The sequence below is a fragment of the Tamandua tetradactyla genome, chromosome 16 (genome assembly GCF_023851605.1).
Source record: "Tamandua tetradactyla isolate mTamTet1 chromosome 16, mTamTet1.pri, whole genome shotgun sequence".
NCBI classification, from domain to species: Eukaryota; Metazoa; Chordata; class Mammalia; order Pilosa; family Myrmecophagidae; genus Tamandua; species Tamandua tetradactyla.
The window spans coordinates 80,164,345-80,190,749 of NC_135342.1; the positions used below are offsets into that span (position 1 = coordinate 80,164,345).

General features: G+C 62.6%; 1 protein-coding gene across 3 annotated transcripts in view; it reads left to right on the plus strand.

Moving 5' to 3' along the window:
- GSE1 (Gse1 coiled-coil protein) overlaps positions 1 to 26,405 on the plus strand; it is a 399,288-nt gene that overhangs the window by 363,745 nt on the left and 9,138 nt on the right. The window contains exons 3-13 of one of the 3 annotated variants that reach the window (XM_077133217.1): positions 4,788 to 5,006; positions 13,821 to 14,020; positions 17,026 to 17,201; positions 17,399 to 17,596; positions 18,237 to 18,428; positions 18,893 to 19,203; positions 19,725 to 20,049; positions 22,316 to 22,929; positions 24,119 to 24,231; positions 24,641 to 24,911; positions 26,242 to 26,355. In XM_077133217.1, coding sequence (XP_076989332.1) covers positions 4,788 to 5,006; positions 13,821 to 14,020; positions 17,026 to 17,201; positions 17,399 to 17,596; positions 18,237 to 18,428; positions 18,893 to 19,203; positions 19,725 to 20,049; positions 22,316 to 22,929; positions 24,119 to 24,231; positions 24,641 to 24,911; positions 26,242 to 26,355 — 2,733 coding nt within the window. The remainder of the gene's footprint in view (positions 1 to 4,787; positions 5,007 to 13,820; positions 14,021 to 17,025; positions 17,202 to 17,398; positions 17,597 to 18,236; positions 18,429 to 18,892; positions 19,204 to 19,724; positions 20,050 to 22,315; positions 22,930 to 24,118; positions 24,232 to 24,640; positions 24,912 to 26,241; positions 26,356 to 26,405) is intronic. The other 2 variants (XM_077133218.1, XM_077133219.1) reach the window with 2 other exon arrangements.

Genomic DNA, 26,405 nt, shown 5'->3' on the forward strand with positions numbered 1-26,405 from the left:
CTGTTAGGGGACGGCAGGCAGGCCCACTTGGGGTGTGTACTGAGAATAAGGTGGGTTTCTGTAGAATGCCAGCTGCTCTGCCGGCTGCGCTCACCCCTCTGCACTTAGGTCTTTCCCGCCCCCTCCCCACTCCCCTGGCCGGATTAGAGACCTAGGTGGGAAAGAAAAAGAAGCATGGGCTAAAGAAGTTGTGTGCTGCTGGAACAGACACAAGAAGCCAGCAGTTTGTGACTTTTACCTTCTTTCCCCCACCCTTGTTTACTCACCACAGGGCTCTATCTGCTCTGTTTTGGGGGGTGGAGGTTGGCCCCTTTTTCCTGCAGGCGTCAGCTCTGCTTCTAGAGGTGTGTGTGGGCCCCTCGAAGGAAACAGAAATCTGAGGTGGGGAGAACTCCTGACCCTTGGGTTTGAGGGGTTCTGGGGTTCCCCAAAACTAGCATCAGAGAGCTGTGGGGCTCTGCTTTCAGGTGTGTTTTCCTGGGGGGGGTGCGGCCACGGCTGAGTGGCGTCTTCCCGCTGAGCCCCGCCCCCTCCCCATCCATCACAGCCTTCATGCGGGGCTGATTCCCAGTTGTCAGGGTAATGAATTTACATGAGCTGATGATGCAGACGAGAAGTCAGTGGCCAGGGGCGCAGAAGCTAATAAGTACTGCCCTAATGATGGCGGGGGAAGCAGCACCCCTCACTCTCCCAGGGCAGCCCTGAGCCCATTCTCCCCTCCCACCCTCCCTGCAGGCTGGAAGAGGGGGCGACTGCCCCTGGAGCCTCCCCCATTGCACCTGCCTCACCCCAGGAACATTTGCTTGGGGGGGTGTCCATATCTGCCCCCACCCCCAGGGAGGGCTCAGCTCTGTCCTAAGGCCTGGAGGGCAGAGTTGCCCCCGCGTGCAGGGGTAAGAGAAGTGTGGGGTCCACGACAGGCCCAGGCCACTCTTTGCTGCCCCCTCTGAGGGCTGCCGGGGTCCCCCTTACTGCCTCCCCCCTCCCCCCCACAGGCCCCTTCTGAAGCATGTGCCAGGAGAAATGCTAATTTTAGCCGCCTAATGAAGCTGCTCATTTGAAATTCTATTTTAAGTGACCTGACATCAGCAGAACAGCTTTCCTGGCTCAGCTCGGGAGCCTGCGGCTGACACTGTGGTAGCAACGCTGGCTTTGGGGGACCTCCAGGGACCCAGGGGGACCTGAATGTGGGGCTGGAGGCTGCCAGGGCTCAGAAAGCCGGTGCCTTGTTGAGGGGCTCAGTATCGGCCGAGTGCAGCAGGGGTGTGACAGTGACCCTGCGGTGCTACCAGCCCAGGATGGTGAGGGTTCCGGCAGGCATGGCCTCATCTCCTCCACCCCACCTTGCACCTTGGCCTGGGGCTGGATGAGCCCCCCACTCCCTTTGGTGGGGGCTGGCTTAAGGCAGTTTGTACCAGTTCTCAGCAGAAAACTGGCGATACAGAGGCTAAAGGACACGAGGGATTTCTCCCTCTCGCTGCCCCTGGAGACACCCACAGCACCCTCAGGTTGTGTCAGGCCTGACCCCCGTTTGCCTCGTGGTTTCGGCTGCCCGGCCACACGCCCGTGCCAGGAGGACCCTGGGCCAGGCTGACGGTCACAGTGTCCATCTGAGAAGACAGCTGGCTATCCTGTTGTGGAGGCCAATAGGGGATAGCTTTGTATCTGTCCCTCAGATTGTTGGGGACTGGTCACCTGCAGGGGCCATGACCTCGGTGCCAGTCTTTGGTGGCAGCGTGCAGAATGGCACAGAGCCGGCTGTGAGGACCCATGAGCCCAGCGCCTGGCTGGATTTGGGCTCCAGAAAGCGGTCCTGCCGCTTTCGGCCCTGAATCGGCAGCGACTCCCTTAAGAGATGTGGGAAAGGGAGGGTCTCCAAGGGCCTGGGAGGGATGCCTTCTGGAGACGGTTTGTGGGTGAAGGCATGGACTGTTTATTTGCAAAATGGAAAGAGAGGTGGAGGGGGAGACGGTGACAGCAGCTCACTGTATCAGTGATCTAATGCTGTGTAACAGATCATCCCGAACTGAGCACCTTAACACACTTACCATTTCACTGTTCCTGTGGGTAGAAATTCGAGGGACTGAGCCCAGTGGTCCCCCAGATTGTGGCCTGGGGGCTGTGGCCTCGTTTCTGGAAGACAGGATTTCCCACAGGCTGCTTGAGCGTATGCAGACGCAGCCTCGGCAGGAGGGACCCGGGGGCGTGGGGCGGGGTGGGGGTGCCGCAGTGCCCTTGGTGGCAGAATTCCCTGGAGCTGCCATGGTGGGAGCTGGTTACTGCCTCGTGCTTCAGCCCGGGGTGGGCAGGGCCCTGCTCCTCCCCGAGGCCACAGGACAGCATCTGTTCCTGGCCTCTCCCTGGCCGCTGGTCCTTGGCTTGGGGCGTGGCCCACGTGCCCGTCACATGGCCATCTTCCCACTCCGTCCCCCCACTTCTTTGTGAAGCACTGTCACATGGGGTCAAGGGCCACCCTCGCTCCACCATGACTGGATTTTCACTTTCTGATTTCCATTGCAGTCCCCTCTCTCCAGAGAAGGCTACAGCTTCGGAGCCCAGGCCTGAAGGGTCGCCCTTAGGGGTCCCCACCAGCCCTGCCCCGGGAGGAGGGTGAAGGCGTGGCCAGGCTCTAACTGCGTCTCCCATCTGGGCCCAGGAAACCGGCTTGGCTGACCGGGTGACCTGGGACCATCCTGGAGGTCTCCTGGCCTCTGTGCCCTACTGCCTCCTGGGGTGTCTGAGGAGGTGGCCCAGGCCAGGTGCCCATTGGCTCTTCCCCTGGGGCTTTGCACAGGCCGTTTTCCAGCTGGCTGGTGAGGTGCCCAGACCACTCATGTGGCATCTGTGGGCAGCCTGGGCGACCCCAGATGGGGTCTCTGTCCCAAGGGGGGCCATCCTTGGCTGGTGCACCAGCACTGTGGCTGTTTCTGGGGGGCAGGGTTCCACCCAAGGCTACTTTGTGTGTTTGTCCCCCCCCTTCCCCACAGAACCAGTAGGCGAGCGTGGGTGCTGAGGGTACTTCAGAACAGACGGGGGTTGAGGGGGCTTTTGAGCCGCAGGGGGACCAGGGCCATGTTGGGGTCACCTGTACGAGCCACCACCCTCTCCAAGGCACTTGTGCCCACGCAGCCCAGAGGCTCCCGACCTGTCCTCTCTCCACCCCGGGAGCTTGGGTCCTGGTGTGCCAGGCCCAACATACTGCCCAGACCTGGGGTCCACTCCTCCCAGCTGACAGGCTCCTGGTGCAGCCAAGCTCTTGCGAAATTGCTCCTTTAATTGTGGGGTTGAGCAGCGAAGTGGATGTGGTTACAGGCCCCATCTTACAGATGAGGAAATCGAGGCACAGAGAAGGAGTGACTTGCCAGAGACCATGCAGCTGGAGGTCACAGGGCATCCCAGCCCCAGCGTCTGGCAGCGGAGTGGGCCCTTACCCCCGACATCCAGCTCTGCTTTCCTCGCAGGGCCTGAGCTGCACCCCCAGGCCTCCTGGACCCCTATCCGTGCCGTCTGTGGGGAGAGGAGACCCGCAGTGGCCAGGGGCAGGCTCCAGTGTGTCCACACCCCGATGGTTCGCGGGGTACAAGGCTGGCCGAGAAAGGGTGCTCCAAAACTTGTATTTTTTGAAAATCAGGCTGCCGGGGACCTGGTTCTCTGTCGAGTTAGTGGGTTGTCTCTGTCGTCTCCCTTGCCTTCCCGCCTTGTCGGAAGCGCCTGCCCTGCCCCTGCCCACCCTGGTCCTTCCCCTTCCCAGAAGCTCCCCCGCCACGTCCGTGGTGCCCCCCCTTCGGGATTTGGCCTGTCTCTGGAAGTTAATTTGCTCCCCTGGCGGACGCCCCCGTTGCCCTGGCAGTCGCGGGGCCGCGCAGGGTCGTCAGGCAGCTGCCCTCCCGCGAGGCCGGGGTTGTTAATGGAAAACTTATTTATGGCGGTGCTCGGTGCTCGCTCTCCTGCTTGAAACCCAGCCAGGCAGGTATTGATCGGCCGGGGTGGGTGGGGGCTCCCAGATGGGGGTGGAGGCTCGGGGCCAGCGGGACTGGGTCAGCCACCCTGGGGCCAGCATGGGCCAGGACCCGGGAAGGGGGGCAGCTCTCGGCACGGAACCCCAGCAGTGGCTGCGCCCCACCCGCAGCCTGTGCACGCGCCAGCCCTCTGCAGTGACTTCTCCAGCGAGGAGCCCTCACCTACCAGTCCCAGGTGTCGGGTCAGAGCCTGGCCTGCTGCTGTTCATTTGTCTGTCCGTCCAGGCTGGGCTGTGCGTGGACCAGGAGGGGAGCCCCAGGGCGTGGGGTGGCCAGGGCAGGTCCCGGTAGGGAGCGACGTGCCCAGCGTTCGTGGTCGTCCCCATGGTTGCCCTGAGTCCAGCCTCTCCTTTCCGCACCCTCCTCTTTGTTCCAAAGCGGCAGTTCTGTGTCCCTTACCCTGTGCCTCTGTCTCCTTGCCCCATATCCTTTGGTGACAGCGAAGATGGTCCCAGGCTCTCTAGGTGATGCTTCTGGTCCTCTCCCAGCTTGTGCAGCTGCCATCGCATCTCAGGGGCCCTGGGCAGGCCTGGCTCCTTCTTGATGCGGAGGGGCTGTCCCCCAGAGCTACGCGAGCACTGCCCGCGAACCCTGCGGCTGCCTCGGCGGTGCCGCCTCCTGTCCTTCCGTCCTGCCTCTCGCCTGATCCTGCGGGGCCCCGGCCCCTGCATGCCGCCCTGCTGGCCGAGGAGACCCCGCATGCCGCCCCACTCTGGTGCTGGCCCTCCTGCTCTCCGGGTGACTCTGCTTCTTCTCTTCCTGTTTCAGGCATGAGCCATGAGCCCAAGTCCCCTTCACTAGGAATGCTTTCCACCGCGACCAGGACCACCGCCACCGTCAACCCCCTCACCCCCTCGCCGCTCAATGGCGCCCTGGTGCCCGGCGGCAGCCCTGCCTCCAGCAGCGCGCTCTCTGCCCAGGCCGCCCCGTCCTCCAGCTTTGCCGCCGCGCTGCGCAAGCTCGCCAAGCAGGCGGAAGAGCCCAGAGGTAAGAGGTGCCCGCCCACCTGCCGAGCCCGCGCGGCTGTGCACCCGTGGACCAGGAAGCCACACTCCGGGGGGCTTGGGTGCAGTCTCCCGCCCCGCACCCGGGCATGCGCACACGCTCGCTCACGCGGATCCAGTCTGGCATTTTCAGGCCCTTCGTTCCAGGGGGCGCGGGGGGTGTTGCCGGGATGGGTGATGGCAACTGAGACCAGCAACCCCCAGAGAAGCCGCCGTGGAGGGCGTTGGTGGTGGGGGACGTGCCGTCGGCCTGGGCTGGGAGCTGGACAGCTGGCCCACGGGGCCCGGCCAGTGCTGGGCTCTGGGCACCTCTCCAGGGCACGTGTTACTGGGGCTTTGGGCACGAGACCTTGTCTGGGGCCTGGGCCCTGCCTGCTGGTGCCACACGGGCAGTGCCACACTGTGATGTCAGGCAAGCCCTGACCCCTTCTCCCCTTCACCTGGCAGAGGCTCCCTTGGGTCCCTGTTGCTCTGGCTTTGGGCCCTTGAACCGCCCTGTGTCCCCCTGTGGTGGGGAGTGTGTGTTTGGAGCGCCTGGGAACGTCGGGCCTCAGGCCCCTTAGAATTGGCTCAGGAGCCCAGCCAGGCTGGAGGCTTGGGCTGCCGACCTCAGGGACCAGGTGGGCCTCCGGGTGCCTCTGCCTGCCAGCTGCCTGCACCCCAAGGTCCAGGGTCTGGATCCAGACTCTCGGGGCGCCCGGAGCGTGCAGGGGCCAGGGACAGTACTGTGCCTGTGTCCTGTGCCCGGTGGCCGCCAGCTCATCAGACAGACAGCTGTCCAGGTAGGGGGCGGCGTGGCCTTCTGCTTTCCACCCCTCCACGGCCCTGGTCTGTTGGGTGCAGGGTGGAGCCCGGAAGTTGGAGTGGCCTCTTGCGTCTCCAAGGAGCAGCCTCTTCCTGCTGGTCTCTGCCTGCCATGGGCTGCTGTCCCCAGGGCTCTCACACATGCCCCTTGTCCCCTCCACGTCCTCGGCTCGAGAACTTCCTGGCCCTGGCGGAACAAGCCAGGCTGGGGGAGGCTGTCCTGTCGTGAATTGTTCTCTGGCCCTGCCCTGCCCTTCCAGGCTCTGGCACTGGGCAGCCAGAGAGCTGGGCTCCACCAGGGCCCCCAGACCGGGCATTTAGCTAGTGCCTGCCACGGAGAGACCCCCCTGGCAGGGAACGGAGCTTGGGGCGAGAAACAGCTCGGGGTGGAACGTACCCAGCAGCTCCCTGTGTTCACTTTTTCTTGGAGTTCAGGAGGCCAAGAGGAGTAGGTCTGGCTCAGGCTTTTGGAGACCACGGCTGGCACTCGGGGGTGCTCGGCCCCCTTCGGGCCTGGGCCTAGGTGAGGTGTGCAGATGCATCCTGGATCCTTTGTCTTCTCTCTGCTGCCTCGGGCTGGGCCCCACTGGCCAGGGAACACAGTGTGCTGCCTGGCGCTGAGGGCAGAGGCCAGACCCAGGGACTGTGGGGCCGTGCTCCCTCCTGGCTGTGACCCATGCACCCGTGTGACGGCCCGGGAAGGCTGCCCGGGGACGCTGTGACAAAGGAGAGGAGCTGGGCAAGCAGCGCTGGCAGCAGCTGCTACTATTGTTGGAGCGTTATGTCCTTGTCACCTCTTGAAACGGTGCTCTTTGCTCGGGAGGATGCCAGGGCGGTGGGGCTCGGCCACCAGCAGACTGTGGAGCAGGTGACCTGGCTCCCAGATGCCCCGACGCTAAGGCTTGTGTTCGTAACGTGCTCCTGGCCTTAGGTCTCCTCTCTGAAAAGCCGCAGGCTTGCTGGTGGCCGGGAGCCGGGTCTGAGTGTTGAAAGCCCCAGATGGCAGTTCCCCGACTGGTCAACCCCAGCTCAGCTGTGGACAGAAGAAATGGGGGCAGTTCCCAGAGTGACACCCCCCCCCACCGGGTGCCTGTTTTTCTCATTTGAGGCACCCCTATGCACAGATGGGAAAACTGAGGCTCAGGAGGGCAAGCCTCGAGCCCAGGGTCAGCTGGCAAGGATGTGACCCCACGTCCCCCGCCCCAGCACCTGCGGTGGGAGGCAGGTCAGTTGAGTGTGGGGAATGTGGGGGCAGCGTCGTGAGCCTTTCAGCAGTGTGTAATTCCAGACGTTTCATCACCCCAAAAGAAACCTTCAGCAGCCACTCCCCAGTGTCCCCAGCCCCTGGTGGCTGAGGATCTGCTTTCTGTTTGCAGCTTTACTGTCTCGACGCTCCTGTAAGTGGCCGCCACAATGCAAAGCCTTCGTGGCTGGCTCTTTGAGTCTCGTGTTCTCAGCGTCCACCTGGGCCGGACACTTGGGCCAGGACTTTGTCCCTCTGGGCAGCTGGCTCCGAGCACCCATTGCCTCCTCCACCCGCCTTTCCCTGTTCGTGTGAACCAGCAGATCCCATGGGGACCTGTGCCCTACCTCCTCACCCCAGTGGCCATTTATCCAGTGCCGACTGTGTACCGGGCACTCAGCCAAGCCCTTGAGCACCGCTGCTTCTGTTCTAGCAAAGCTCATTTCCCTCCCCCTTCCCCTTTTGGGGGTGGAGTAGATGAAGCCTGACATGGGGAATTGGTGAAGAGCCCTCACATGCCCAGCGCTTGGCATCTCAGTTCCGGAGGTGGGGGTAGGGGGGTGGCTCAAGTAATATGCCGGGGAACCCAGCCCCCAACTGCAGCTCACCCTGTCCCGGATGGGGCAGAGGAGCCCCAGGCCTGCAGATCCGCCACAGGAACAGGGAACCGAGCAGAGCCACGCTGCCCCCCCTGGATGCCTGCGCCTGTCAGCCCCCCACGCCGCGGCTCCACACCCCTCCTTGGCTCCCAACGCCCCTCTCCCGCCTTTCCCACCCCTCGCCCCCCCCCCCCCCCCGCCTCCTGGGATGCCTCCTCGCCTTTAGCCGTGGGACCCAGCTCCCCCCACTGCTTCTCAGGCTGGTGTCGCTCCCCAGCACCATTGTCTCAAGGGTGCAGTTTAAAAATTCAATTCCGACGAGGTAATCCGTGCGCCGTGTCATTCGCTCTACCCTGGGAGAGAGGATGGAGGGAAAAGGGGAGAGAAATTGGTCCTCTCCGTAGGTTTCCTTGCTGATGTGCTTCATTGAAATTTTATTTTCCTTAAGGCTCCAAGGCGTGTTCTCTTTGCAGCCAGACTGCCCTGCTCTGTCAGCCAGGCAGCGGGGGGGCCGGTGGGGGTGGTAGGGGCAGGGGCCCTGCTGGCCCTGAGGACCGAGTGGGGTGGCCCCTGGGGCCAGGGTGAGCCCGCGACCCTTTAGCGCCCTCCCCAGGGCCCGGGCGGGCGAAGCACTTGGAGTCCAGGTCTGAAGACACCTTTACTTCCTTGCTGTGTGACCTGGGCAGGTTGGTCTGCCTCTCTGAGGTCCCCTTATTTCTCAAGATGAAAGTAATTTTAATTTTGTCGCTACCCTGTGTGATTCAGGGAGGACGGGCCACTGCAGGGCACAGGGAAACCCCAGCACCCACCTCCTCCCCCTCCACTGACCCTTCTCTCTGTCATCTCCCCCTCCCCCGCCCCCTCCGCCCCCCTTATGCAGCCACCGCCGCCTCCTCTGCCCCCCACCTCCTGCTGCTGGGCACCTCCGGAAACTCAGTGAGGGCCCTGTAGGCTCTGGCCACGAGTGGCCTGTTCCCCTGGCAGCCCCACCCTGGGGCTTTGGGAGCAACCCTGGCCGTAGGTCCTGGGCTGGGGGCCCCCCAGGCTGCTGCGCTCCTGCCATGTGCATCTTTCTGAGCAGGGCAGGTGCGTCTGGGGCGAGAGTCTGCCTCCACTCCCTCCCTGGTGGCCGTTTTGAGGCTGCACCGACCCTCTGGACTCGTCTCGGTGCCTTCTGGGGAGAAAGGGGGCTCAAGGACGGTCCCCTGCACCCATGCAGGAGTTGGGACCTTTGCATTCGGCCCGGGTTGGCCGCCCAAGTGACTTGTGCCAAAAAGCCCATGAGGGGTTGGGAGTGGGCGGCCTGTGCTGGCCGGACCTGCCCTCTGCTCGTGTCCCCGACATGTACTCGCTGGAACCTTCTGCTGGGCACAGGTTCAGGAAGGGAAACTGGGCCGTGGTGACGGCCAGCCGCAGTGCCCATCCGGCTAGGATCCCACCTTCATCCACGAGGGCCCCTGTGGGACTCTCCGAGCTCAGCAAGGTGGGGGTGCCCTGGGGGTCCGGCTGGGCCTGAGCATCTGGGGTCGGAAGCAGGGGGGCCTGCATGGGCGAAGGCGAGGGGTGTCCTTGGAGCCTTGTCCCCCCAAGTGACCCCAGTCCCCCCAACCCCCATTCCCCACTGTGCATGCTGCCCCGGGGCCCATTTACGCATTGACCTGTGAAGGAAGTCACAGGGGCAGGTGCGCACAGGCCCCTGGGCTGCCCCCTCCTGACCTGCCCCTCCTGCAGCCATGGCTTGACTAAGAGTCCCTGTGGGGACGTCCCTCGGAAGGGCGGGTCCCAGGCAGGCTCAGGTACCTGTCCAGGTCTCTTCTCTGTCTGTAGCAGGATCGGCTGTGGGCTGCGGGCTTACCATGTGTGCTGGGGCGTGCTGGCCCTCAGGCCTGCAAGCTCTGGGAGGCCCTGGCCAGGACAGCTGCGTCCTGCAGACTTTCCTGGGAGCAGGTCACGCAGCAGTCACTCCCTGCCCCAGCTCCGGTGAGGGCTGGGCCCTGGGGCAGGTGAGAGCTGGGGGGGGGGGGGGGCGGCCTTTGAGCACATACCTGCCCTTCCAGTCATGCATCCCTGGGGGCCGGTGGTGTGACCAAAACCCAGGCTTGCCTTCAGCACTCTGCAGTGTGGGATACGTGCTCTTCCCGCCTGGTGTGGAGACGCCTTGTTGAGGGCATGCAGTGGGTGCCTAATAACTGTTTGCTGGACCGATCGGGTCCACGTCAGGGAAGGAAGTGCCCCTCTCTGGCCAGCGGGTACTGGCAAGGGTGGCGACCTCATGTCCCGCCTCACTCAGCTCCCTTTGGGGGGGTTTCGGGGTCTCAGCTGGTAATAGTGTCTGTCTTCCGTGTGGCGGAGGTGACAGGGACGTGCTCTGCCTCGTGTCATCCCCAACCCAGATTAGTTTCACTGAATCCTGGCGGACGCTGCCAGTGACCACGGCCATCGCAGGCTGCCTGTTCCGGCCCCAGGTGCACGCACGGCTCGTGGGCAGCCCGTTCTTGCGAGTGACTGGTGGCCTCCCGGGGATGAGCGCCAGTCCTGGCCCCCCCGTCCCCCCGCCCGTCCCCTCACCCACCCGGCTTAGAAAGGAAGATCCTTCAGAGACGGGAGTGATGAGCAAGGTGCGTGGCCGACGGGACAGGGAGAACGGGCTGCAGGGGCCGGGCAGCCCCCTGCCACCGTCTGGGGGCTGCGACCCCGACGCCTGTGGGGGTGCGAAGAGGAGCGACGGGGTGGACTCCTTGGGCTGAGTTCTGCCCAGCGGCTGGCCCACAGTGGGGTGCCAGCTGTCGCTCCCCACCCCACCTGCCTGGCCCTGGGTGGGGGCCCCCGAGCCCCACTTGACCTTTGACCCCAGTTGTCTCCTCCGGGCAGCTGGAGGCCACGTCATCCACTCGGGCTGGGTGCTTGTTCCCTTTCCCCTCTCTTACCGTCCCCGGGGAAGCCCCCCTACTCCTGGGCGCGGGAGGCCCAGGAAGGGGCCCCAGGCCGTGTGGGAAACGAGCTTAAAGAGAGGCCAGATGAGCCAGAGGTGGGGACAGCCCCCTGTTCATCACCCGATGCAGTGGCCCAGCATGGCACGTCCACCCGCATGGGGGCCACCCTCGGCCGTGGGAAAGGAAGCGCCGATGCCACACACAGGCCCCGGGAGGGGAGGCAGGCACAGCGCACGTAGTGCCTGGTTCCCTTCCCGCAGCACGCCCAAGGCAGGCAAATCTGCAGAGATGGTGCGGGCACCGCGGCCTGGGGCCAGTGTGCAGAGAAACGGGGCTGACCGCAGGGAAGAATGGGCTGCTTTTGGGGGTAATGAAAGTGTTAAAATGGAATGAGCTGGTGCTGCACAGCTGGTTACACTAAAAGCCGCTGAATAGTACCCCCTATGGGGGCCCTGCAGCCCAGGGGTCGAGCCACCCTAGCGCTGCCCGGCAGGGAACTGGGGTGTCCTTGAACTTGGCGGGTGGTGCATGCAGCCCAGGCTGCTTCTGTCTGGCCCCTTCGGCTTGTTGGTGTGTTTGCGGGATTCACGGACCGAGCATTCCATCCCGAGAGCATTCCAGCCTGTCCTCGCTGTGGACGTGGGCCCTCATTTTCTCTGGGCCTCAGCCAGGAGTGGGATGGCTGGCCCCGGGGCGCGGTGCGGATGAAGTTCTAGAAGGTCCTGTCTGGGAGATTGCAGAGCAGTTGCACAAGCTGGCCGAGGGGCGGGGCGCTGGGCTCTGCCTGACTTTGACGTTTCAGGCTTTTCCTCCGTCGCATTAGTCAGAGTGGCAGGGACAGGTCAGCCCCAGAGGCCAGCCTGGAACCACAGGTTCAGTGCTCTTTGGCCAGCCTGGGCCCCAGGGTCGGGCCCTGTTGGATCAGGACCACCGTCCCCCCACCCGACGCCGTCCCTGACGCGGGCTTCCTGGCAGAGCCCCGGCCACACTGTGGGAGAGCAGGCGGGCTGTCGCCACTCCCCGTCGGCTCTCACCTGACAGGTAATGACGCTTGGAGCTTGCCCGAGCTTAGTAGGTGGCAGAGCTGGGGTCAAAACCAGGCCCATCTGGGGAAATCGGGATCACGCCTTGGGGCCGTGGCCCTGGGGAGGGCCTCCTTGCAGAGCCACCGCTCTGGGGTGTCTCCTTGGGGCAGCCCTGGGCAGTTCTGCGGGCCGTGCATGGTCCCGGGGGGCGTCCCCGCGCTGACCATAGGGAGGGCCACGTGGCATTTGTAGTAGGCGGCAGGACTGTGCCCTGGGGATGGGGTGCCGTGGGGCCAGCCAGGTTCAGGACCCCAAGGACGAAGCTCCACCTTGCCCAGTGCCCCGGGGGAGACGGTGGAGCGTCCTCCGGTGGGTTCTGTTATCTCGGCGGCGTCTGGGCGCCCCGTGGAGAGCAGCCGCCTGCGTTCTGAGCCGCGGTCTTGTTCCACTCGATGGGCGGTGGCTGGTGGTGGCGGCAGCCAGGAGGCCAGGGGCCCTCGGCCTTCAGGAAGGACCTCGGGGAGGCTGGGAGCCAGTGGCTTGAATCCTTCCAGAGGGAGAGGCCCCTGGTCAGGCCTCCAGTTTTGCAGGTGCTCCCCCACGCCTGTCCATGGGCCTCCTGCAAACAGAAGCAGCGGGGTTGGCCTGGGCTCCCGGCAGCCGCTGCGGGGAAGCAGGGCCTGTTGTGGCCCCTGGGGCCAGATCCTCCGGACCGGTGCCCACGTCCGGGAGGAAAACCATTCAGGCCCCAGCCCCGCCACCTCCTGGAACCCTCTGGAAAAGGGGAGGCTGACCCATTCCCTCCCCTTTGGTGTAGTCTGAAGCCCTGCTGTGGAGGGTGCGGTCTGAAGCGGACCCCAGGCCGGGGTCTGCATCTGTTCATGCCTACAAAGGGGTTTGGGGGCAGGGCCAAACCAGAACCCATCCTCAAAGCTATGACCCCCAGACTTCAGCCCAGATCAGTGGTGGGGAGGGAGGTGGTTGTGCCACCCCCAAGCCTGGTGGGGCCTGGGCAAGGCTGTCAGGGGTCCCCAGGACCCAGGATGTGCTGCTATCCTGCACCTGGCAGGACCTTAGTCCCCCAAGGGCAGGGAGGAAACACAGAGGCCAGGCTGTCGGCTGCCAGGGCGGGGGGCCCATGGGGCACTCACCCCATTGCTCATGCCCAGCCCTGTCCTGGCAACAGGGGACTGGACAGGCCCGAGGCGAAGCTCATCTGAGCTCACAGATGCCTCCTCACTGAGGATCCCCCCCCCAGGCCACGTCCCCCACGCCCTGCTGCCCCTGGAGACGGCTGGGGCCCTGGCCTGGCTGCCCTCCCTCAGGCATACCTCACCTTCAGGGGCCCCCTCCCCTCCAGGGCTGAAGCCGGTCCCCAGGGACTGACAGACCTGAACAACCCCTCTCCCTCCCCGCCTCCCCCCGTGGGGGAGCACAGCTCAGGACACAGGTTCCTTCTAGGGCTAGTGGGGGAGCACAGCTCTGTGACGATACTGGAAATACCCGACTCGTACACTTTTCAGGATGGTGAATTTTAGATTATGTGCATTGTAGCTCCTCACAAAAAATCCCAAAGTGAATGTCTTCGGTGTTTTCTTTTCAAAGCACCGAGCAGGTGCGTCTTATGGCAGCTCCGAGTTGCATTTTGCATTTCTTTGGGGGCCCTGTGGCCCCCTCCCCTTTTTGCTGGGCCCATCTCGCCGTGGTCCTGGGTCACTGTCACTGGCCTCAGTGGCCCCAGCTTTTACCCCTCGCCCAGGCCTCCGCAGAGGCACTGCCTCTCCAGGACAAGGGGGATCCGGCCTGGCTGTCGTGCTGAGGGCCCCTCCCTTACCCCAGGGTGGGGTGGGGGCGGGGAGGGGCCGGCCCCCTTCTGGCCAGTGCACTGGATCTTGAGGGGTGCCTGGGAACGGCTTCCCGTTCGTCCGTCTTCTGCCTGATTTCTTGCTGGGTCAGGATCTGGGGGTTTGAGGGGCAGGTCCCCTTGTTAGCTGGGAAAAGCTGACTTTCTGGGGAGGGTGGGCAGGTGGCCCTGGGGTGACCGTCCCTGGCCTCCCGGACATGCCCTGCCTGGTGTTCTTGTCGGGGAGGACTCTGGGGGGACCTGGGGTGCGGCCAGGGCCCCAGATTGGCGTGGGGCGGCCGGGCCGTGAGGCAGGGTCCCGCTCACAGCTGCCACGTCCTTCCCTGCAGGGTCCTCACTGAGCAGCGAGTCGTCCCCCGTATCCTCTCCAGCCACCAACCACAGCTCCCCCGCGAGCACGCCCAAGCGTGTCCCCATGGGCCCCATCATCGTGCCGCCCGGGGGCCACAGCGTCCCCAGCACACCCCCCGTGGTCACCATTGCCCCCACCAAGACCGTCAACGGCGTGTGGAGGAGCGAGAGCCGGCAGGTGAGCCGCGACGGGGCCCAGGTGGGGGGCGGGGTCGCACGTGCCGAAGTAGGGCACCTCTTCCCCTGGGGCGGGTCTGGGTTCAGATCCCACCCCCACTTTCCTCCCTGCAAGCCTCCACGTCCATCTGCAGAATGGGGGTGACAGGGTTTTGGGGAGGTGGGGAAACTCATTCCACGGAAGAGCTCCAGCGCCTGGTGGCAGCCGCCTGGTATCGCTCACCGAAGTCATTGGCGTTGGAAAACCCACTGCCCCGATCCCACCAGAGCAGGAAACTGTCGGGGAGGCCCGTTCCTATGGGGTCTGCAGCCCCTGCCCGCCATGCAGTGACCTGGTGGGGTGGAGGAGCCAGGCTTTGTCCTACATCCCCCACGCCCCTTCCCTGGGTTTCTCTGTACCAGGAAAAGCTAAATAAACCACAGAGAAAGCCGAGGAGGGAGGAGAGAGCTCACCTGGCTCTCAGAGCACCCTCAGCCTCCCAGCAGCTTCCCCGGGGCCCTGGACCACTGCGGAGACCTGCCTTGAGCCCCACGCTCTCCTCCTGTCTGCCCCAGACTCCTTTCTAGGGTGGTTAACTTACCACAAGGCCCCTTTGCCCACCCAGAAGCCTCTGTCCGGCCTCCCCGTGTGTGGGGTGCAGTGGATGTGCCATTTCCCACATCCTGGCAGAGGCTTCGCAGCAGCCTGGCACCAAGGGAAGCCCAGGGTCCGCTGCCTTCAGGGGCTCTGGCCCTTCGCCCTCGTGGCCACCGTCCCATGCGGGGAGGGCACGTGGACCTGAAAGACCTCACGTCACCCCACGAGCTCTTCTGCCCCCAGCGCAGGTGCAGGTGGCTCCGGGTCCCTGGCTTGGGCCTGGCCTGGCTGGTGACAGCTGCCCGCCATCTTCACCATCCCTTCTGCTGGGCTGGGGGTGTGTGGCAGCCCTGTCCCCTCCCCACCTGGGCGCAGCCCTGATGCCTGGACCCCCGCATCCAGCACCTGCCTGCCCCATCCCGGCGGCCTGGTCACTATCCCCCGCTGGAGGCGTGAGCACCCATGCCACCCTCCCAGTAGGCTCCGTGCCACCTGGAGGTGTTTAACAACCTCAGAGAGAGCACTGTGGTCGAGCCCCCCGGGCTCAGCCGGTGACCGGGGCTCAAGGCCTGGGACTGAATCCTTTCTTGGGAGGCGCGTGGGCAGGAGAGGAAGGGCAGGAGCCCCTGCGGCGGGTGTGGTCGGGGGCGGGGTGCTGCCCAGGTAGCCGGAGCAGAAAGAATTGCTGCCTTTCAGTCCAGTGGCTGCCAGCGGGGCTGGTGGCAACTTTGGGGATCACCCAGGTGACCCCCACCTCACCCCACGCCATCCCCAGCTGCTTTCTCTCATGCTTACAGCTGTACTGGTGGCCACTGCTCAGGAATGAGCAAAAGGCTGCCTGCAGAGGCTGGGGTGCCTCGGGGTGGCTGGCTGAGCCTCCTGGTCTGGGGACCGCCTCCTGGCCCTCCCCACCTTCTCCCTGCCCTCTCACCCTCTCCGGCCTCCTCTGCGGAGCTGCAGGCCCTGCTGGCCCAGTGCCCGGTGCCTGTCTGCGCTTGGCCGGGCTCCAGCCGGACAGTTGGAGCCAAGGACCAGCCCTTCCCCAGCCTCTGCCCATCTCGTCTAGTCGGGCCAGGGAGACGCCATCTGTCCCAGCCGCCTCCTGCAGGGCTTTATCCCAGCCAAGAGGAGAAGAGAATTTCGGGGGACATCTCTGAGCTGGGGAGGGTGACCACACAGGCCACCCTTATATGGCCAGGGCCTGCCTGGGACCGGGTGGCTTTGCTGTTTGGTTTAACAGACAGTGCCGGCAGCGTGTCAGGGCAGGTGCCGGGCTGATTCATCCAGAGCTCGGCCCAGGAGGCTGTGCTTGGAGCTGTCTCTAGCACCAAGGCTGGGGGCCACTGGGGCCTGAGGTTGCTGTCTCAGTCCTGCCTCAGCCCAGAGGACCAGCCCTGCCCCAGCCCAGAGGGCCAGCCCTGCCCAGGATTGGCAGGTCCAGAGGCTGTTTCCCATCTGCTTTGGGCTGGTGCCGACCAAGGGGTTCTGTCCCCTTCCAGCCCAGTGCAGACTGTGGGTGCAGCCTCTCAGCCAAGTTTGCACGCTTGGCTTGGCCTGCCCCTGTGCCAGGCAGAGCTTGGGGTGTAAGGAGGGGTCCAGGGGTTCGGGCCTAAAGTGTCTCCCCTGTATGGTGGCGTGGGGGTGGTGGTGGCCTGAGCTTGCTGTTGCACCTACTGTGTGAGCCCTTCCGTATCTCGCGTGTGTAGTCACCCAGAATGTGCCGTGTCCCGGTGCTGGGATGGGTGCATTTGACAGGTGAGGAAACTGAGGCACTGGGCAGTTAGGGGGCTTGTCTAGGACCATGTCTCCAGAGGCCATACAGGAAGTGGAAGTTCCAGGTGTGTGTCCAGGTTCTGACAGACACTGGTGTGCACGTGTGTATCACCCTCGCACGCCCTCCCCTGGTGAGCTGGGTCGTGAGCCCACAGCCTCCCCTCACCTTGTGTGGAGGTGTCCCCAGGCATCCCCACCATGGCCCAGCATGCACCTGCTCTAGGGACAGGGTCCCTGGACTCTCAGGACCCTTCCCCGGGCCGTGTCTGTGGGCACTAAGGCAACATCAGGGGGACTGTTGTGCTCTGTGTGCTGTGTCCTGCCCGTTCAAGGCAGTCCAGGGCCCCAGCAGCACTGGGGGAAGCTTCCGGGCCATCCTGTGACCCAGGAGGTTGGAGGAGAGACCACCCCCAGCCAAGGAGAACCAGGGTTTCCAGCCCAGACCCATCTGTCGCACTTCCTGTGCCACCTACACTACCTGTTGGAGAAAACCTCCAGGGAAAGACATTCCTAGAATGTGCTCTAGAACCTTTCTGAGAGCTTGGAGGGAGGCCTGGCTGCGTCCTGTCACAGCAGCCTGAGCCCGTGTGCTCCAGCTCGGCTGTGCAGGTCCAGCCCTTCCAGGCCCCCAGCCTGACCCCTGCCCCCTCCCCCAGCAGGATGCTGGCTCGCGGGGCGGCAGCAGTGGGCGGGAGCGCCTCATTGTGGAGCCCCCACTCCCCCAGGAGAAAGCAGGGGGCCCAACCATCCCCTCTCACCTGCTCAGCACCCCCTACCCCTTCGGGATCGCCCCCAGCTCTGTCGTGCAGGACTCCCGCTTCCCCCCGCTCAAGTAAGTATGCTGGTCCAGGGGCCGGTGGGGAGGGTGTGGGGCAGAGCAGCCTCAGGGCTGCCTTGGGGTCGAGTGAGGCTGGAGCTGAGTCCACTTGTCTGTTCCCCTTTCACCCACCCCCTGACACGTCCCACATTGCATGGGGGGTGCAGCAAGGCCACCGGGCTGCTCACTCCCATCCCCTGCCGCGCCTGCAGCCTGCAGCGGCCCGTGCACCACGTGGTTCCGCCCAGTTCTGTGACCGAGGACTACCTGAGAAGCTTCCGGCCCTACCACACCGCCGAGGACCTCCGCATGTCCTCCCTTCCGCCCCTTGGCCTGGACCCAGCCACCGCCGCTGCCTACTATCACCCCAGCTACCTGGCACCGCACCCCTTCCCGCACCCGGCCTTCAGGTGGGCACACCCAGCTGTCTCCTCTGCTCCCCTCATGTCCAGGCACCAGGTCAGTCAAGGGCAAAATGACATCTGGCTCTCGAGTTGGGGGCTGGAAGCAGCCCCCACCCGCCCTGCCTCTGCACCACAGCTGTATCCAGATGGAGCTCCGTTCCCTCTGCTACGGAGACCCCCACCCCCATTCCCTGAGCCACCGCCCCAACCCGTTCTTGCTCCATAACTTACATTCCATTCTACCTGCTGAGACTCTTAAATCTTGAAGTGGAGGATTTAGGCATCCAGGAGCTGTCCACAGGGAGTGAGTTTAAAGAAACCTCTGGGAGAAGTGCATGCCACGTCATTCCTTCTGGGCGGCTCCGGGCCCCGGAAGCGCGTCTGCCCTTGACCCTGTGACTGTACTCTGCTGGACCAGGTGGAGCCCAAGCCGTTAGCCACGTCCAGCCACACCTGCTGGTCCCTCAGGCCTGGGGGCCGCGCATAGATGTGGCCTTTGTCCACAGGCCCTTAGGAGAGGCCCCATGAGGCTACTTGGCCACATCAGACATGCTCAGGGGGATTCTTGTGCCTGGCTGAGGGTACCTGTGGGGCCAGGCCTGCTGTTTTCAACCTTGGGGTTCACCAGCCTGCTGTGTTCTCACAGGATGGAGGACTCCTATTGCCTGTCAGCCCTGCGGTCCCCCTTCTACCCCATCCCCGCCCCCAGCTCCCTGCCCCCACTGCATCCGTCGACCATGCACCTGCACCTCTCCGGTGTCCGCTACCCCCCTGAGCTGTCCCACTCATCCTTGGCGGCTCTGCACTCGGAGCGGATGTCCAGCCTCAGCGCAGAGAGGTGAGTGGGGTCGGGGCTGGGGTGGGTGGCCCCTGCCTCCTCCTGCCCCCACCCTGGCACAGCTGAGCTGGGTATGGCTGCCCGCAGTGGCCTTGGCCACGTTGCCCATGGCCTGGGTAGGCTCTTTCACCACCCAGCTCGGCTTCTGCACCGGCACCTGGCGTGGCTGCTTTGTCACAAAGTCGCTAGTCTCTCAAAGTGACCCTGCGGCTGAAGGGGATTTCAGAGATGCTTAGGTGATTCGGATGTAACTTGTGGTTTAGTGGACTTCAGGGTCTGCTTTTGCATGGAAGGAAAAGGAAAAAGGAGAACTTTGTTCGTCTCCCATACAAGTCAGCAAGGATGCCGTTTTCCTGCGACGGGCTTGGGCGGAGGTGTTGGTTCCTTGTTCTCGGAGTTCGAATGACCGCGACCCCCCACCCACCGGGGAACCCCTAACTTCCCTGCCTCTTCTCTCCCCGCAGGCTGCAGATGGATGAGGAGCTGAGGCGGGAGCGGGAGCGCGAGCGGGAGAGGGAGGCTGACCGCGAGCGGGAGAAGGAGCGGGAGCGCGAGCGTGAGAAGGAGCGGGAGAAGGAGCTGGAGCGGGAGCGGGAGAAGGAGCGGGAGCGGGAGCTGGAGCGCCAGCGAGAGCAGCGGGCCCGCGAGAAAGAGCTGCTGGCCGCCAAGGCCCTGGAGCCCCCGTTCCTGCCGGTGGCCGAGCTGCACGGGCTGCGGAGCCACGCCGCAGACGAGCGGGTGAAGCCCTCGGAGCAGCTGACACCGACCCGAGCAGGTACGAGCAGGTACCGGGCAGCCCGGCGAGGGGCAGGGCTGGGGGGGCGGGGCTCACCCTTTGTCGGGGCTGGCCAGGGCAGGCCGTAAAAGTCCACCTGAGGGAAAGCCCTGAGTCGGGAGCGATGCTGGTTTGTACCATGTAAACACTCCCGCATTGGCTGGTTTCCAGCCACCAGCATGGCATCACTGGGCAGGGTTGCAGAGCGACACAGAACATGCCCCTTTGTAGACTCTGCCACTCGGGACACAAGGGCAGGAGCTGAAGGAAAGCGCAGCAGTGTTCAGAGGGCACAAGTGTTCTGAGTTTAGGTACTATAGCTGTGAATGATGGATGTGTAAAACCACAGACTGGGAATTCCAGTCTACTCTTCTGAGCCCGTGAGAGCCGGCGACTGCACAGTCACTGTGGGGATGAGGTGTGCCTCCTGCGTGCATTCCAACCCACGTTGTGGCTCTGCAGGGAAGACCCTCGGGCGGGGGGAGCCGGGCCTGGGCTGTGATGGCCTTTCTCTCCCACAGAGAAGCTGAAGGACTCAGGCCTGCCGGCACCCAAGCCTGTGCCACACCCCTTGCACCCGGTGCCCACCCCCCACCACACTGTGCCCAGCCTCATCTCCAACCATGGCCTCTTCCCGCTGCCCGGCAGCAGTGCTGCCACAGCCCTGCTCATCCAGCGCACCAACGAGGAGGAGAAGTGGCTGGCACGGCAGCGGCGTCTGCGCCAGGAGAAGGAGGACCGGCAATCACAGGTGTCCGAGTTTCGGCAGCAGGTGTTGGAGCAGCACCTGGACATGGGCCGGCCTCCAGTGCCGACAGAGGTGGAGCACCGGCCCGAGAGTGCCAGGTGGGCCTGGGCAGGGGCCGGGTGGGGCCCGGACGCCATGCGGATGACACCCTGTGTGCCTTCAGGGTGTTCGTTTCTGTTACTTCGTGTACCCTCTGTGGTACAAGTTACGATGTCGTGATATGCCCCAAGACGGGGAACAGGCTGTCCCAAGAGATGCCCCTTCCCTGAAGGGTGTGGGGGAAAGAGTTCTGTCCTTCCTCCTATGATTCCAGCCGGGCTTATTTTTTTTAATGAGAGAAAGACTTTTTTTTAAACATAAGGTTAGATTTTCTCCTTTATAATAAGAACATGCTCATTTCTCAGCCCTGCTATCATCGAAGTCCTGGGACCACTGAACCTGCCTTTGGGACCCCTGGCTGCCCACACTTGCCTTGTGAGCTGGCCCCAGAGCCCCTGTCTCGTGGCTGCCCTTGGCCACCCCAGGCCCCAGCAGTGGCCAGGGGCAGTTGTGGTCTGAAGGGGCCCGGCCAGGCCTTACAGTTGTTTTGGGCCCACCTCCATGACTTGGGGCCCCTGCTTCCTTCTCAGGGCCTCAGTTTCCTCCTTGTGTTGCACGAAGAGGTGGGCAGGCAGCGTACTGAACTGCTTGCTGGCTCTGCATGGCGCGTGGTGCCATCCCAGGATGAGGGACACTCTGGAGTCTGAGACGGGGTGGTACTGCAGTTGCACATCTCCTTCGCCCCTTTCTTCATCCCTTTGGCTGACAGAGGTTTTCCTGCTAGGTCACTGGGCATGGGGTGACAAAGGGTCTGGCCAGGTATGACTGAGCAACTCTAGCCCCAGCCTGGTGGGTGGGCACCTGCAGCCCTGGCCTGCATTCTGTCCTGCTCTCTGCTGACAGCCTGAGAAAGCCTGGACCGTGCTGGCTTCTGCAGGCCCTCTTCAGCCAGGGTGCCCCAGGACCCTGCACGGCCAGGTGTCCTTCCTCAGCAGGGTATGTGCTGCTGCTCTTGCCCAGGGCAGCCTCTGCCCTGAGATGTGGACCCAGGGTGAGGCGGGACAGGTCCTCAGCTTGTGTGGGCCCCAAGCTTGTGAACCTAATGTTCTTCTGATAGGCAGTTGTTGGGCTGTGCTGAACTCTGATGCCTGACGTGTTTGTTCAGTGAACAGGTTTTACTCCTTTATTGTTTACTAAGGAACAGTTTCTTGATACAGCTCCCTTTCGTCCTCTGATGATCCAGAGGCATGATGGTGGCACTGGGTGTCTTGCCTGGCATTGAGGTTGGGGGTGACCAGGAAGGGCCTGTAGGGCCATGGTTGAAGGTGCCACCAGCCACGGGAGGGTCCTCAGAGCCTGGCTGACCCTTGCCCCTGCTGTCCGTCTGTCCCTACCAGGCAACGTGGGGCCTTGGGCACTACCACGTACCTCCCTTAGCAAAACAGGTGCACTTTGGAAAAACAGCCCAAGTAGACTTAGGGATTGCACCTCACCTTAGTGCCCTGAGGAAGCACTTCTCATTTAAGGGAAGGTCCTTTGGCATTGGTGATCCCCGTGTAAATGGGAAGCCCCCTGTGCCTTTCTTTACGGAAAACTGAGCCATGGTGAGCTCAGTGTGTCTCCCTAGTCACGCCCTGGTTGGTATTGAAAGTCCTTCCAGTTGTAGCTGCTGCTTTGGGGCCTTGGCCTTGGGTGACTCTGGGTTGCTGCAGTTCTGGTTGAGGGCACTGGGTGTCAGCAGCACCCTGCCCTGCCCCAGCCCGGCCTATTTGACTCTGAGGGTCTCTGAAGTGGTCCTCCCCCATCCCATGGTGGGTTTGGTTCTGGGCTGGGCAGACCCTGGCAGCTTCTCGTGTTGTCCATTTGGGAAGGCCAACTGCCCTCCTGATGCCTGCTCGCCATCCAGCTCACCTGGCACCCAGGGCCCTCCCTTTATTCCCTTTGCGGATAATGAGGGTTCCCTAGAGGAAAAAGGTGTAGACTGTCCTTAGGTGAAGGACAGCGTGCCTCCCTCACTCAGGAAGCAATAGGGTTACAGCCGAGAATAAAAGGGAAAGTTGGGCCTGGCCTAAGACTGCATGGGGGCGCTCGGGATCAGCTGGCTCCTGAGCCTCTGTCCAGCTTTCCAAAGCCACCCTGTGAGTACCTGCCTTGTATGCAAGAGACACCCAGCTTGTGAGGAGGGGCAGCCAGCTTCCTTCCCCCATGTGGCTCCAGCTCTCTCCGGACCTCCCCCTATAGACCATCACAGAGGCTGGCTCTGGCCCAGCTCTGGCAGCTTGCTCTGCCAGATGTATCTGATGGCTTGCTCTGTTCCCTTTCCAGGCCGGGACCAAACCGTCATGAGCCAGGCAGCCGAGACCCTGTGCAACACTTCGGCGGGCCCCCACCCCTCATCTCACCCAAACCCCAGCACCCGGCCATGCCCACCACCCTCTGGAACCCAGTGTCCCTGATGGACAGTGCCCTGGAGACCCGGCGGGCCCCAGAGAGCCACACCCTACACAGCCACCCCGCCCCGTTTGAGCCAAGCCGCCCGGCCGCTGTCCCACTGGTGAAGGTGGAACGGGTGTACTGCCCAGAGAAGGCAGAGGAGGGGACCCGGAAACGTGAGGCTGCACCCCTGGAAAAGTATCAGCCACCACCGCGGGAGATGGGAAACCTTGAGCACCAGACCTTCCCTCACGGCCCAGGCCCCTTCCTCACTGAGCTCGAGAAGTCCACCCCAACCATCCTAGGCCAGCAGCGCGCCTCCCTCACTCAGGCAGCCTCCTTTGCAGAGCACAGTGGGCCCTTGCAGCCAGGCTCGCCCTACCGGCACGCGGCCCCACGGGGACCTGACCCTGCCTACGTCTATGACGAGCTCCTGCAGCAGCGCCGCAGGCTGGTCAGCAAGCTCGACCTGGAAGAGCGCCGGCGGCGAGAGGCCCGGGAGAAAGGTCTGTTCTGGCCTGGCGGTGCCAGCGGTGGCACTGGTCTGCCCAGTGTTGCTGCTCAGTTTACTCAGGACCAGGAGCTGAGCAAGAACAGGCAGGAAGAGGCAGTGCCAGCAGCTCCCTTCTCCCATTCCTGCTTTCTGAGATCAGACATGCTTCCAACACCCTGCAGGCAGGGGGCTCACTGGCCATTACATAGCCAGTTGAGACCCCTATCATGGACAGGCCCTGGGCCCCATGCCCAGCCTGCTGCCTTGCAAATTGCCTTGAAAAGCTAAATCAAAGACTGTCTGTAAAGACGGTTCTGCAGACAAGCACAATTAATAAATGATGAACAGAGGCTAATAACATGCCTTTAAATATTGATAGTGCAGCATAACTGGGGAAGGGGCTGGCAGCACAGCACGCCTGCCCAGCAGGGGCTCCTGGTGGGGGCCACCATCATAAATTGCAGGGAGGTAAGGAGGTGATAGCTCACACTCCCCCAGATGAGGGCGGCAGGAAAAGGACTTTGCTTTATGCTCCTGCTGTAGTGAGCAGGCCCAGGTGGGAGAGTAGCCATCCCCACCTGCATCCCAGTCTGGCCAGGTGAGACAAGGGCTCAGATCTCCAGCTGAAGAACTCGGGATCTCCAGGCCAGTTGTCTTTTCTCTTGTTGGATTCTCAGAACTCGCTGATATTCTTGGCGATTGAATTTAGCCCTTAGCTAACCAGAAACTGGGGATACCATGAGTCTTCGTGGGTCTTTGGTTTCTCCTCCATTGACCTTGTAGGGTTGGTGCAGTGAGGGCACCTCCAGGTACAGCTTCTGGGCCTGTTCTCTGCACATGGCTGTGTACGTTGTACCTCTGAAGGCATGGGTGAGCTGGGAGTGCCTGTCCCCTCCTGCTAACAATTAACAGATGGCACTGGGGGGGTGGGGGCATGTACATAGTGCAGCTTTCGAATGCCCTGAACACACAATGGGCTGTCAGTCTGGGCTCAGGGAAGCTTGAGGCCTGCCCATCCATCACTGAAAACCCTGAGGGCTAGGGCCTGTGAACGCACCTGGGTGCAGCCTGATGGGGTGGACCTTCCCCATTTCACAGTCGTGCTCCTACATGCCCACCTCCTCAGAAGACTCTGGGGCCGTGCACAGGATACCCTGGGCCATGGGCCGCCCCAGGACCACTGACCTAATTTCTGCCACCAGGATACTACTATGACCTGGATGATTCGTATGATGAAAGTGATGAGGAGGAAGTCAGGGCCCATCTCCGCTGCGTGGCCGAGCAGCCGCCCCTCAAACTAGACACGTCCTCGGAGGTACTTAGGCTCTGGTGACCACTTGGTCTCCTGTTGGCACATGATGGGCTGGGTTCCAGGCTCCCACAGAGGTTCCCCCAGTGTCCTCCAGACCCCAGCTGTGTGCATGCCAGAGGGTTTGCCCTCCTCCCCGCTGCCAGAGGTTCCCCCAGTGTCCTCCAGACCCCAGCTGTGTGCATGCCAGAGGGTTTGCCCTCCTCCCCGCTGCCAGAGGTTCCCCCAGTGTCCTCCAGACCCCAGCTGTGTGCATGCCAGAGGGTTTGCACCCCTCCCCCCTGCCCTGCATAAAGTCAACCATGAGTGGTGGGCACGGCCCATAGGCTCTGAGGGTCCCAGGAGAGGGCTTCCCGGGGTAGTGACAGCATCTTGTTGTTGGTACCAAACTAATTTGTTTTCTTTCCCAATCTAGAAGCTAGAGTTTTTGCAACTTTTTGGCTTGACCACCCAACAGCAGAAGGAGGAACTGCTGACCCAGAAGCGGAGGAAGAGGCGGCGGATGCTGAGGGAGAGAAGCCCGTCACCCCCCACGCTTCAGAGCAAGCGGCAGACACCTTCGCCGAGGTTGGTGCTGTCCACCCGCTATAGCCCAGACGAGATGAACAGCAGCCCCAACTTTGAGGAGAAAAAGAAGTTCCTGACAACCTTCAATCTGACCCACGTCAGTGCTGAAAAGAGGAAAGGTAAGGCCTGGGGCTCCCACCGGTGCAGGAGGAGAGTGAGCTTCTGCATAATGGGAGTGGCAGGGGGCCACACTTCAGGCAGAATCTGCAAACACATCAGGCCTCTGGCTGTCTGCCTCCTCTTGGCTCTCCAGGGGAACCAGCTCCTATGCTTCTCACATCTATCCCAGCATCTCCACCTTCTTCCTTTTTGGCATCTGAAATTCTGGGCCCTTCTCTCTTTCTCTGTCTTGGTGGAGACAAAGTCTTGCTAGTGCTCATCCTGGCACCCGTGGTCTCCTCCCTGGCACCCGTGAAGCTGAGGCCTTGGTGCCCAGGCCTCCAGCCTCCCCACCTGGGTGAGAGGCAGAGGTGTCGACCTCCTGCCTGGGATCTCCATGGTACTACACCCATGTGGCTGCTGGCTCGGGCAGTCTTCACCCACCAGGCAGAGCCGGCACAATGAGAGGGACTTCTGGGTTGCTTTAGCCCCCAGGCCCATGAATTGGGGCAGATGCAGTGGCGTGGCCTGAGCACGTGCAGGGCCTGAGCACGTGCAGGGCATTTGGCTTCCCTGTCTGCCGTGGCACTGGCTCATGTGTGAGTGTGCATGTCTGGACGCCCACATTGCCCATTTCCACATTCCCGCATGGCCACTTGCCTTTGCGAACAAAGCCCAAAGGGAAGCAAAGTGATTCCGGGTCACTATTTCATTGTTGGGATGTAGAAAATTTTACTTTGCATTTTAATTAGTTTGCCGGGATTTTTCACTTTCCCTTAAAGGGATAGCAATAAGTTTGTTGCCAGTTCAAATTCCTGGATATGTTTCTTTTTACCTGGCCTAATTCCTAGAGAGCTGTGGGCAACAAGGCTGCTTAAGGTTTAGAGTCAGGAAGCAGTGCTTCTGAGGCAGGACTTCCTTGTGGCAGGCATCTTGGGGTCTGTGCTCCTACAGACAGCAGAAAGCTTGGGGGCTGACTGTTGGCTGAAAGTTGTGAGGGGACAGCTTGCTGATTGTTCTGATCATTTCCTTGAGTTGGGGGCCACTTTGTCTCTTTGAGAACACATCCTCAAGAGTTACCCATTATTTCAGAAAGCCATCACTGCCTACACATGGCTGTTTTTGGAGTACATCAAAAACGCCACATACTAAAAGCTAAGAGATGTAGATGCACTCTACAGTGCAGGTTTCCTCCTTTAAACACAAATCTGTCTCCAAAGCACTTGCTCTGTTTTTCTCTTGCTTTAACGTACTTGCTACTGCCAGTCATGGCCTGGCCTGAATCCCACTTTCTTTCCCTCTCAAAAATGGTGCGACTGCCTCGTTAACCTCGGGCTGCTTTTCTCATAGACAAAGAGAAACTTGTTGAAATGCTCCGTGCCATGAAGCAGAAGACGCTGCCAGCAGCAAGGGCAGACCCACTGACAAACCCTCCGAGGGACAGTCCTGCCGTCTCCCTGAGCGGTAAGGCACAGGGCCAGGGAGAACAGCCCCTCCACCCGCCAGCCAGGGTC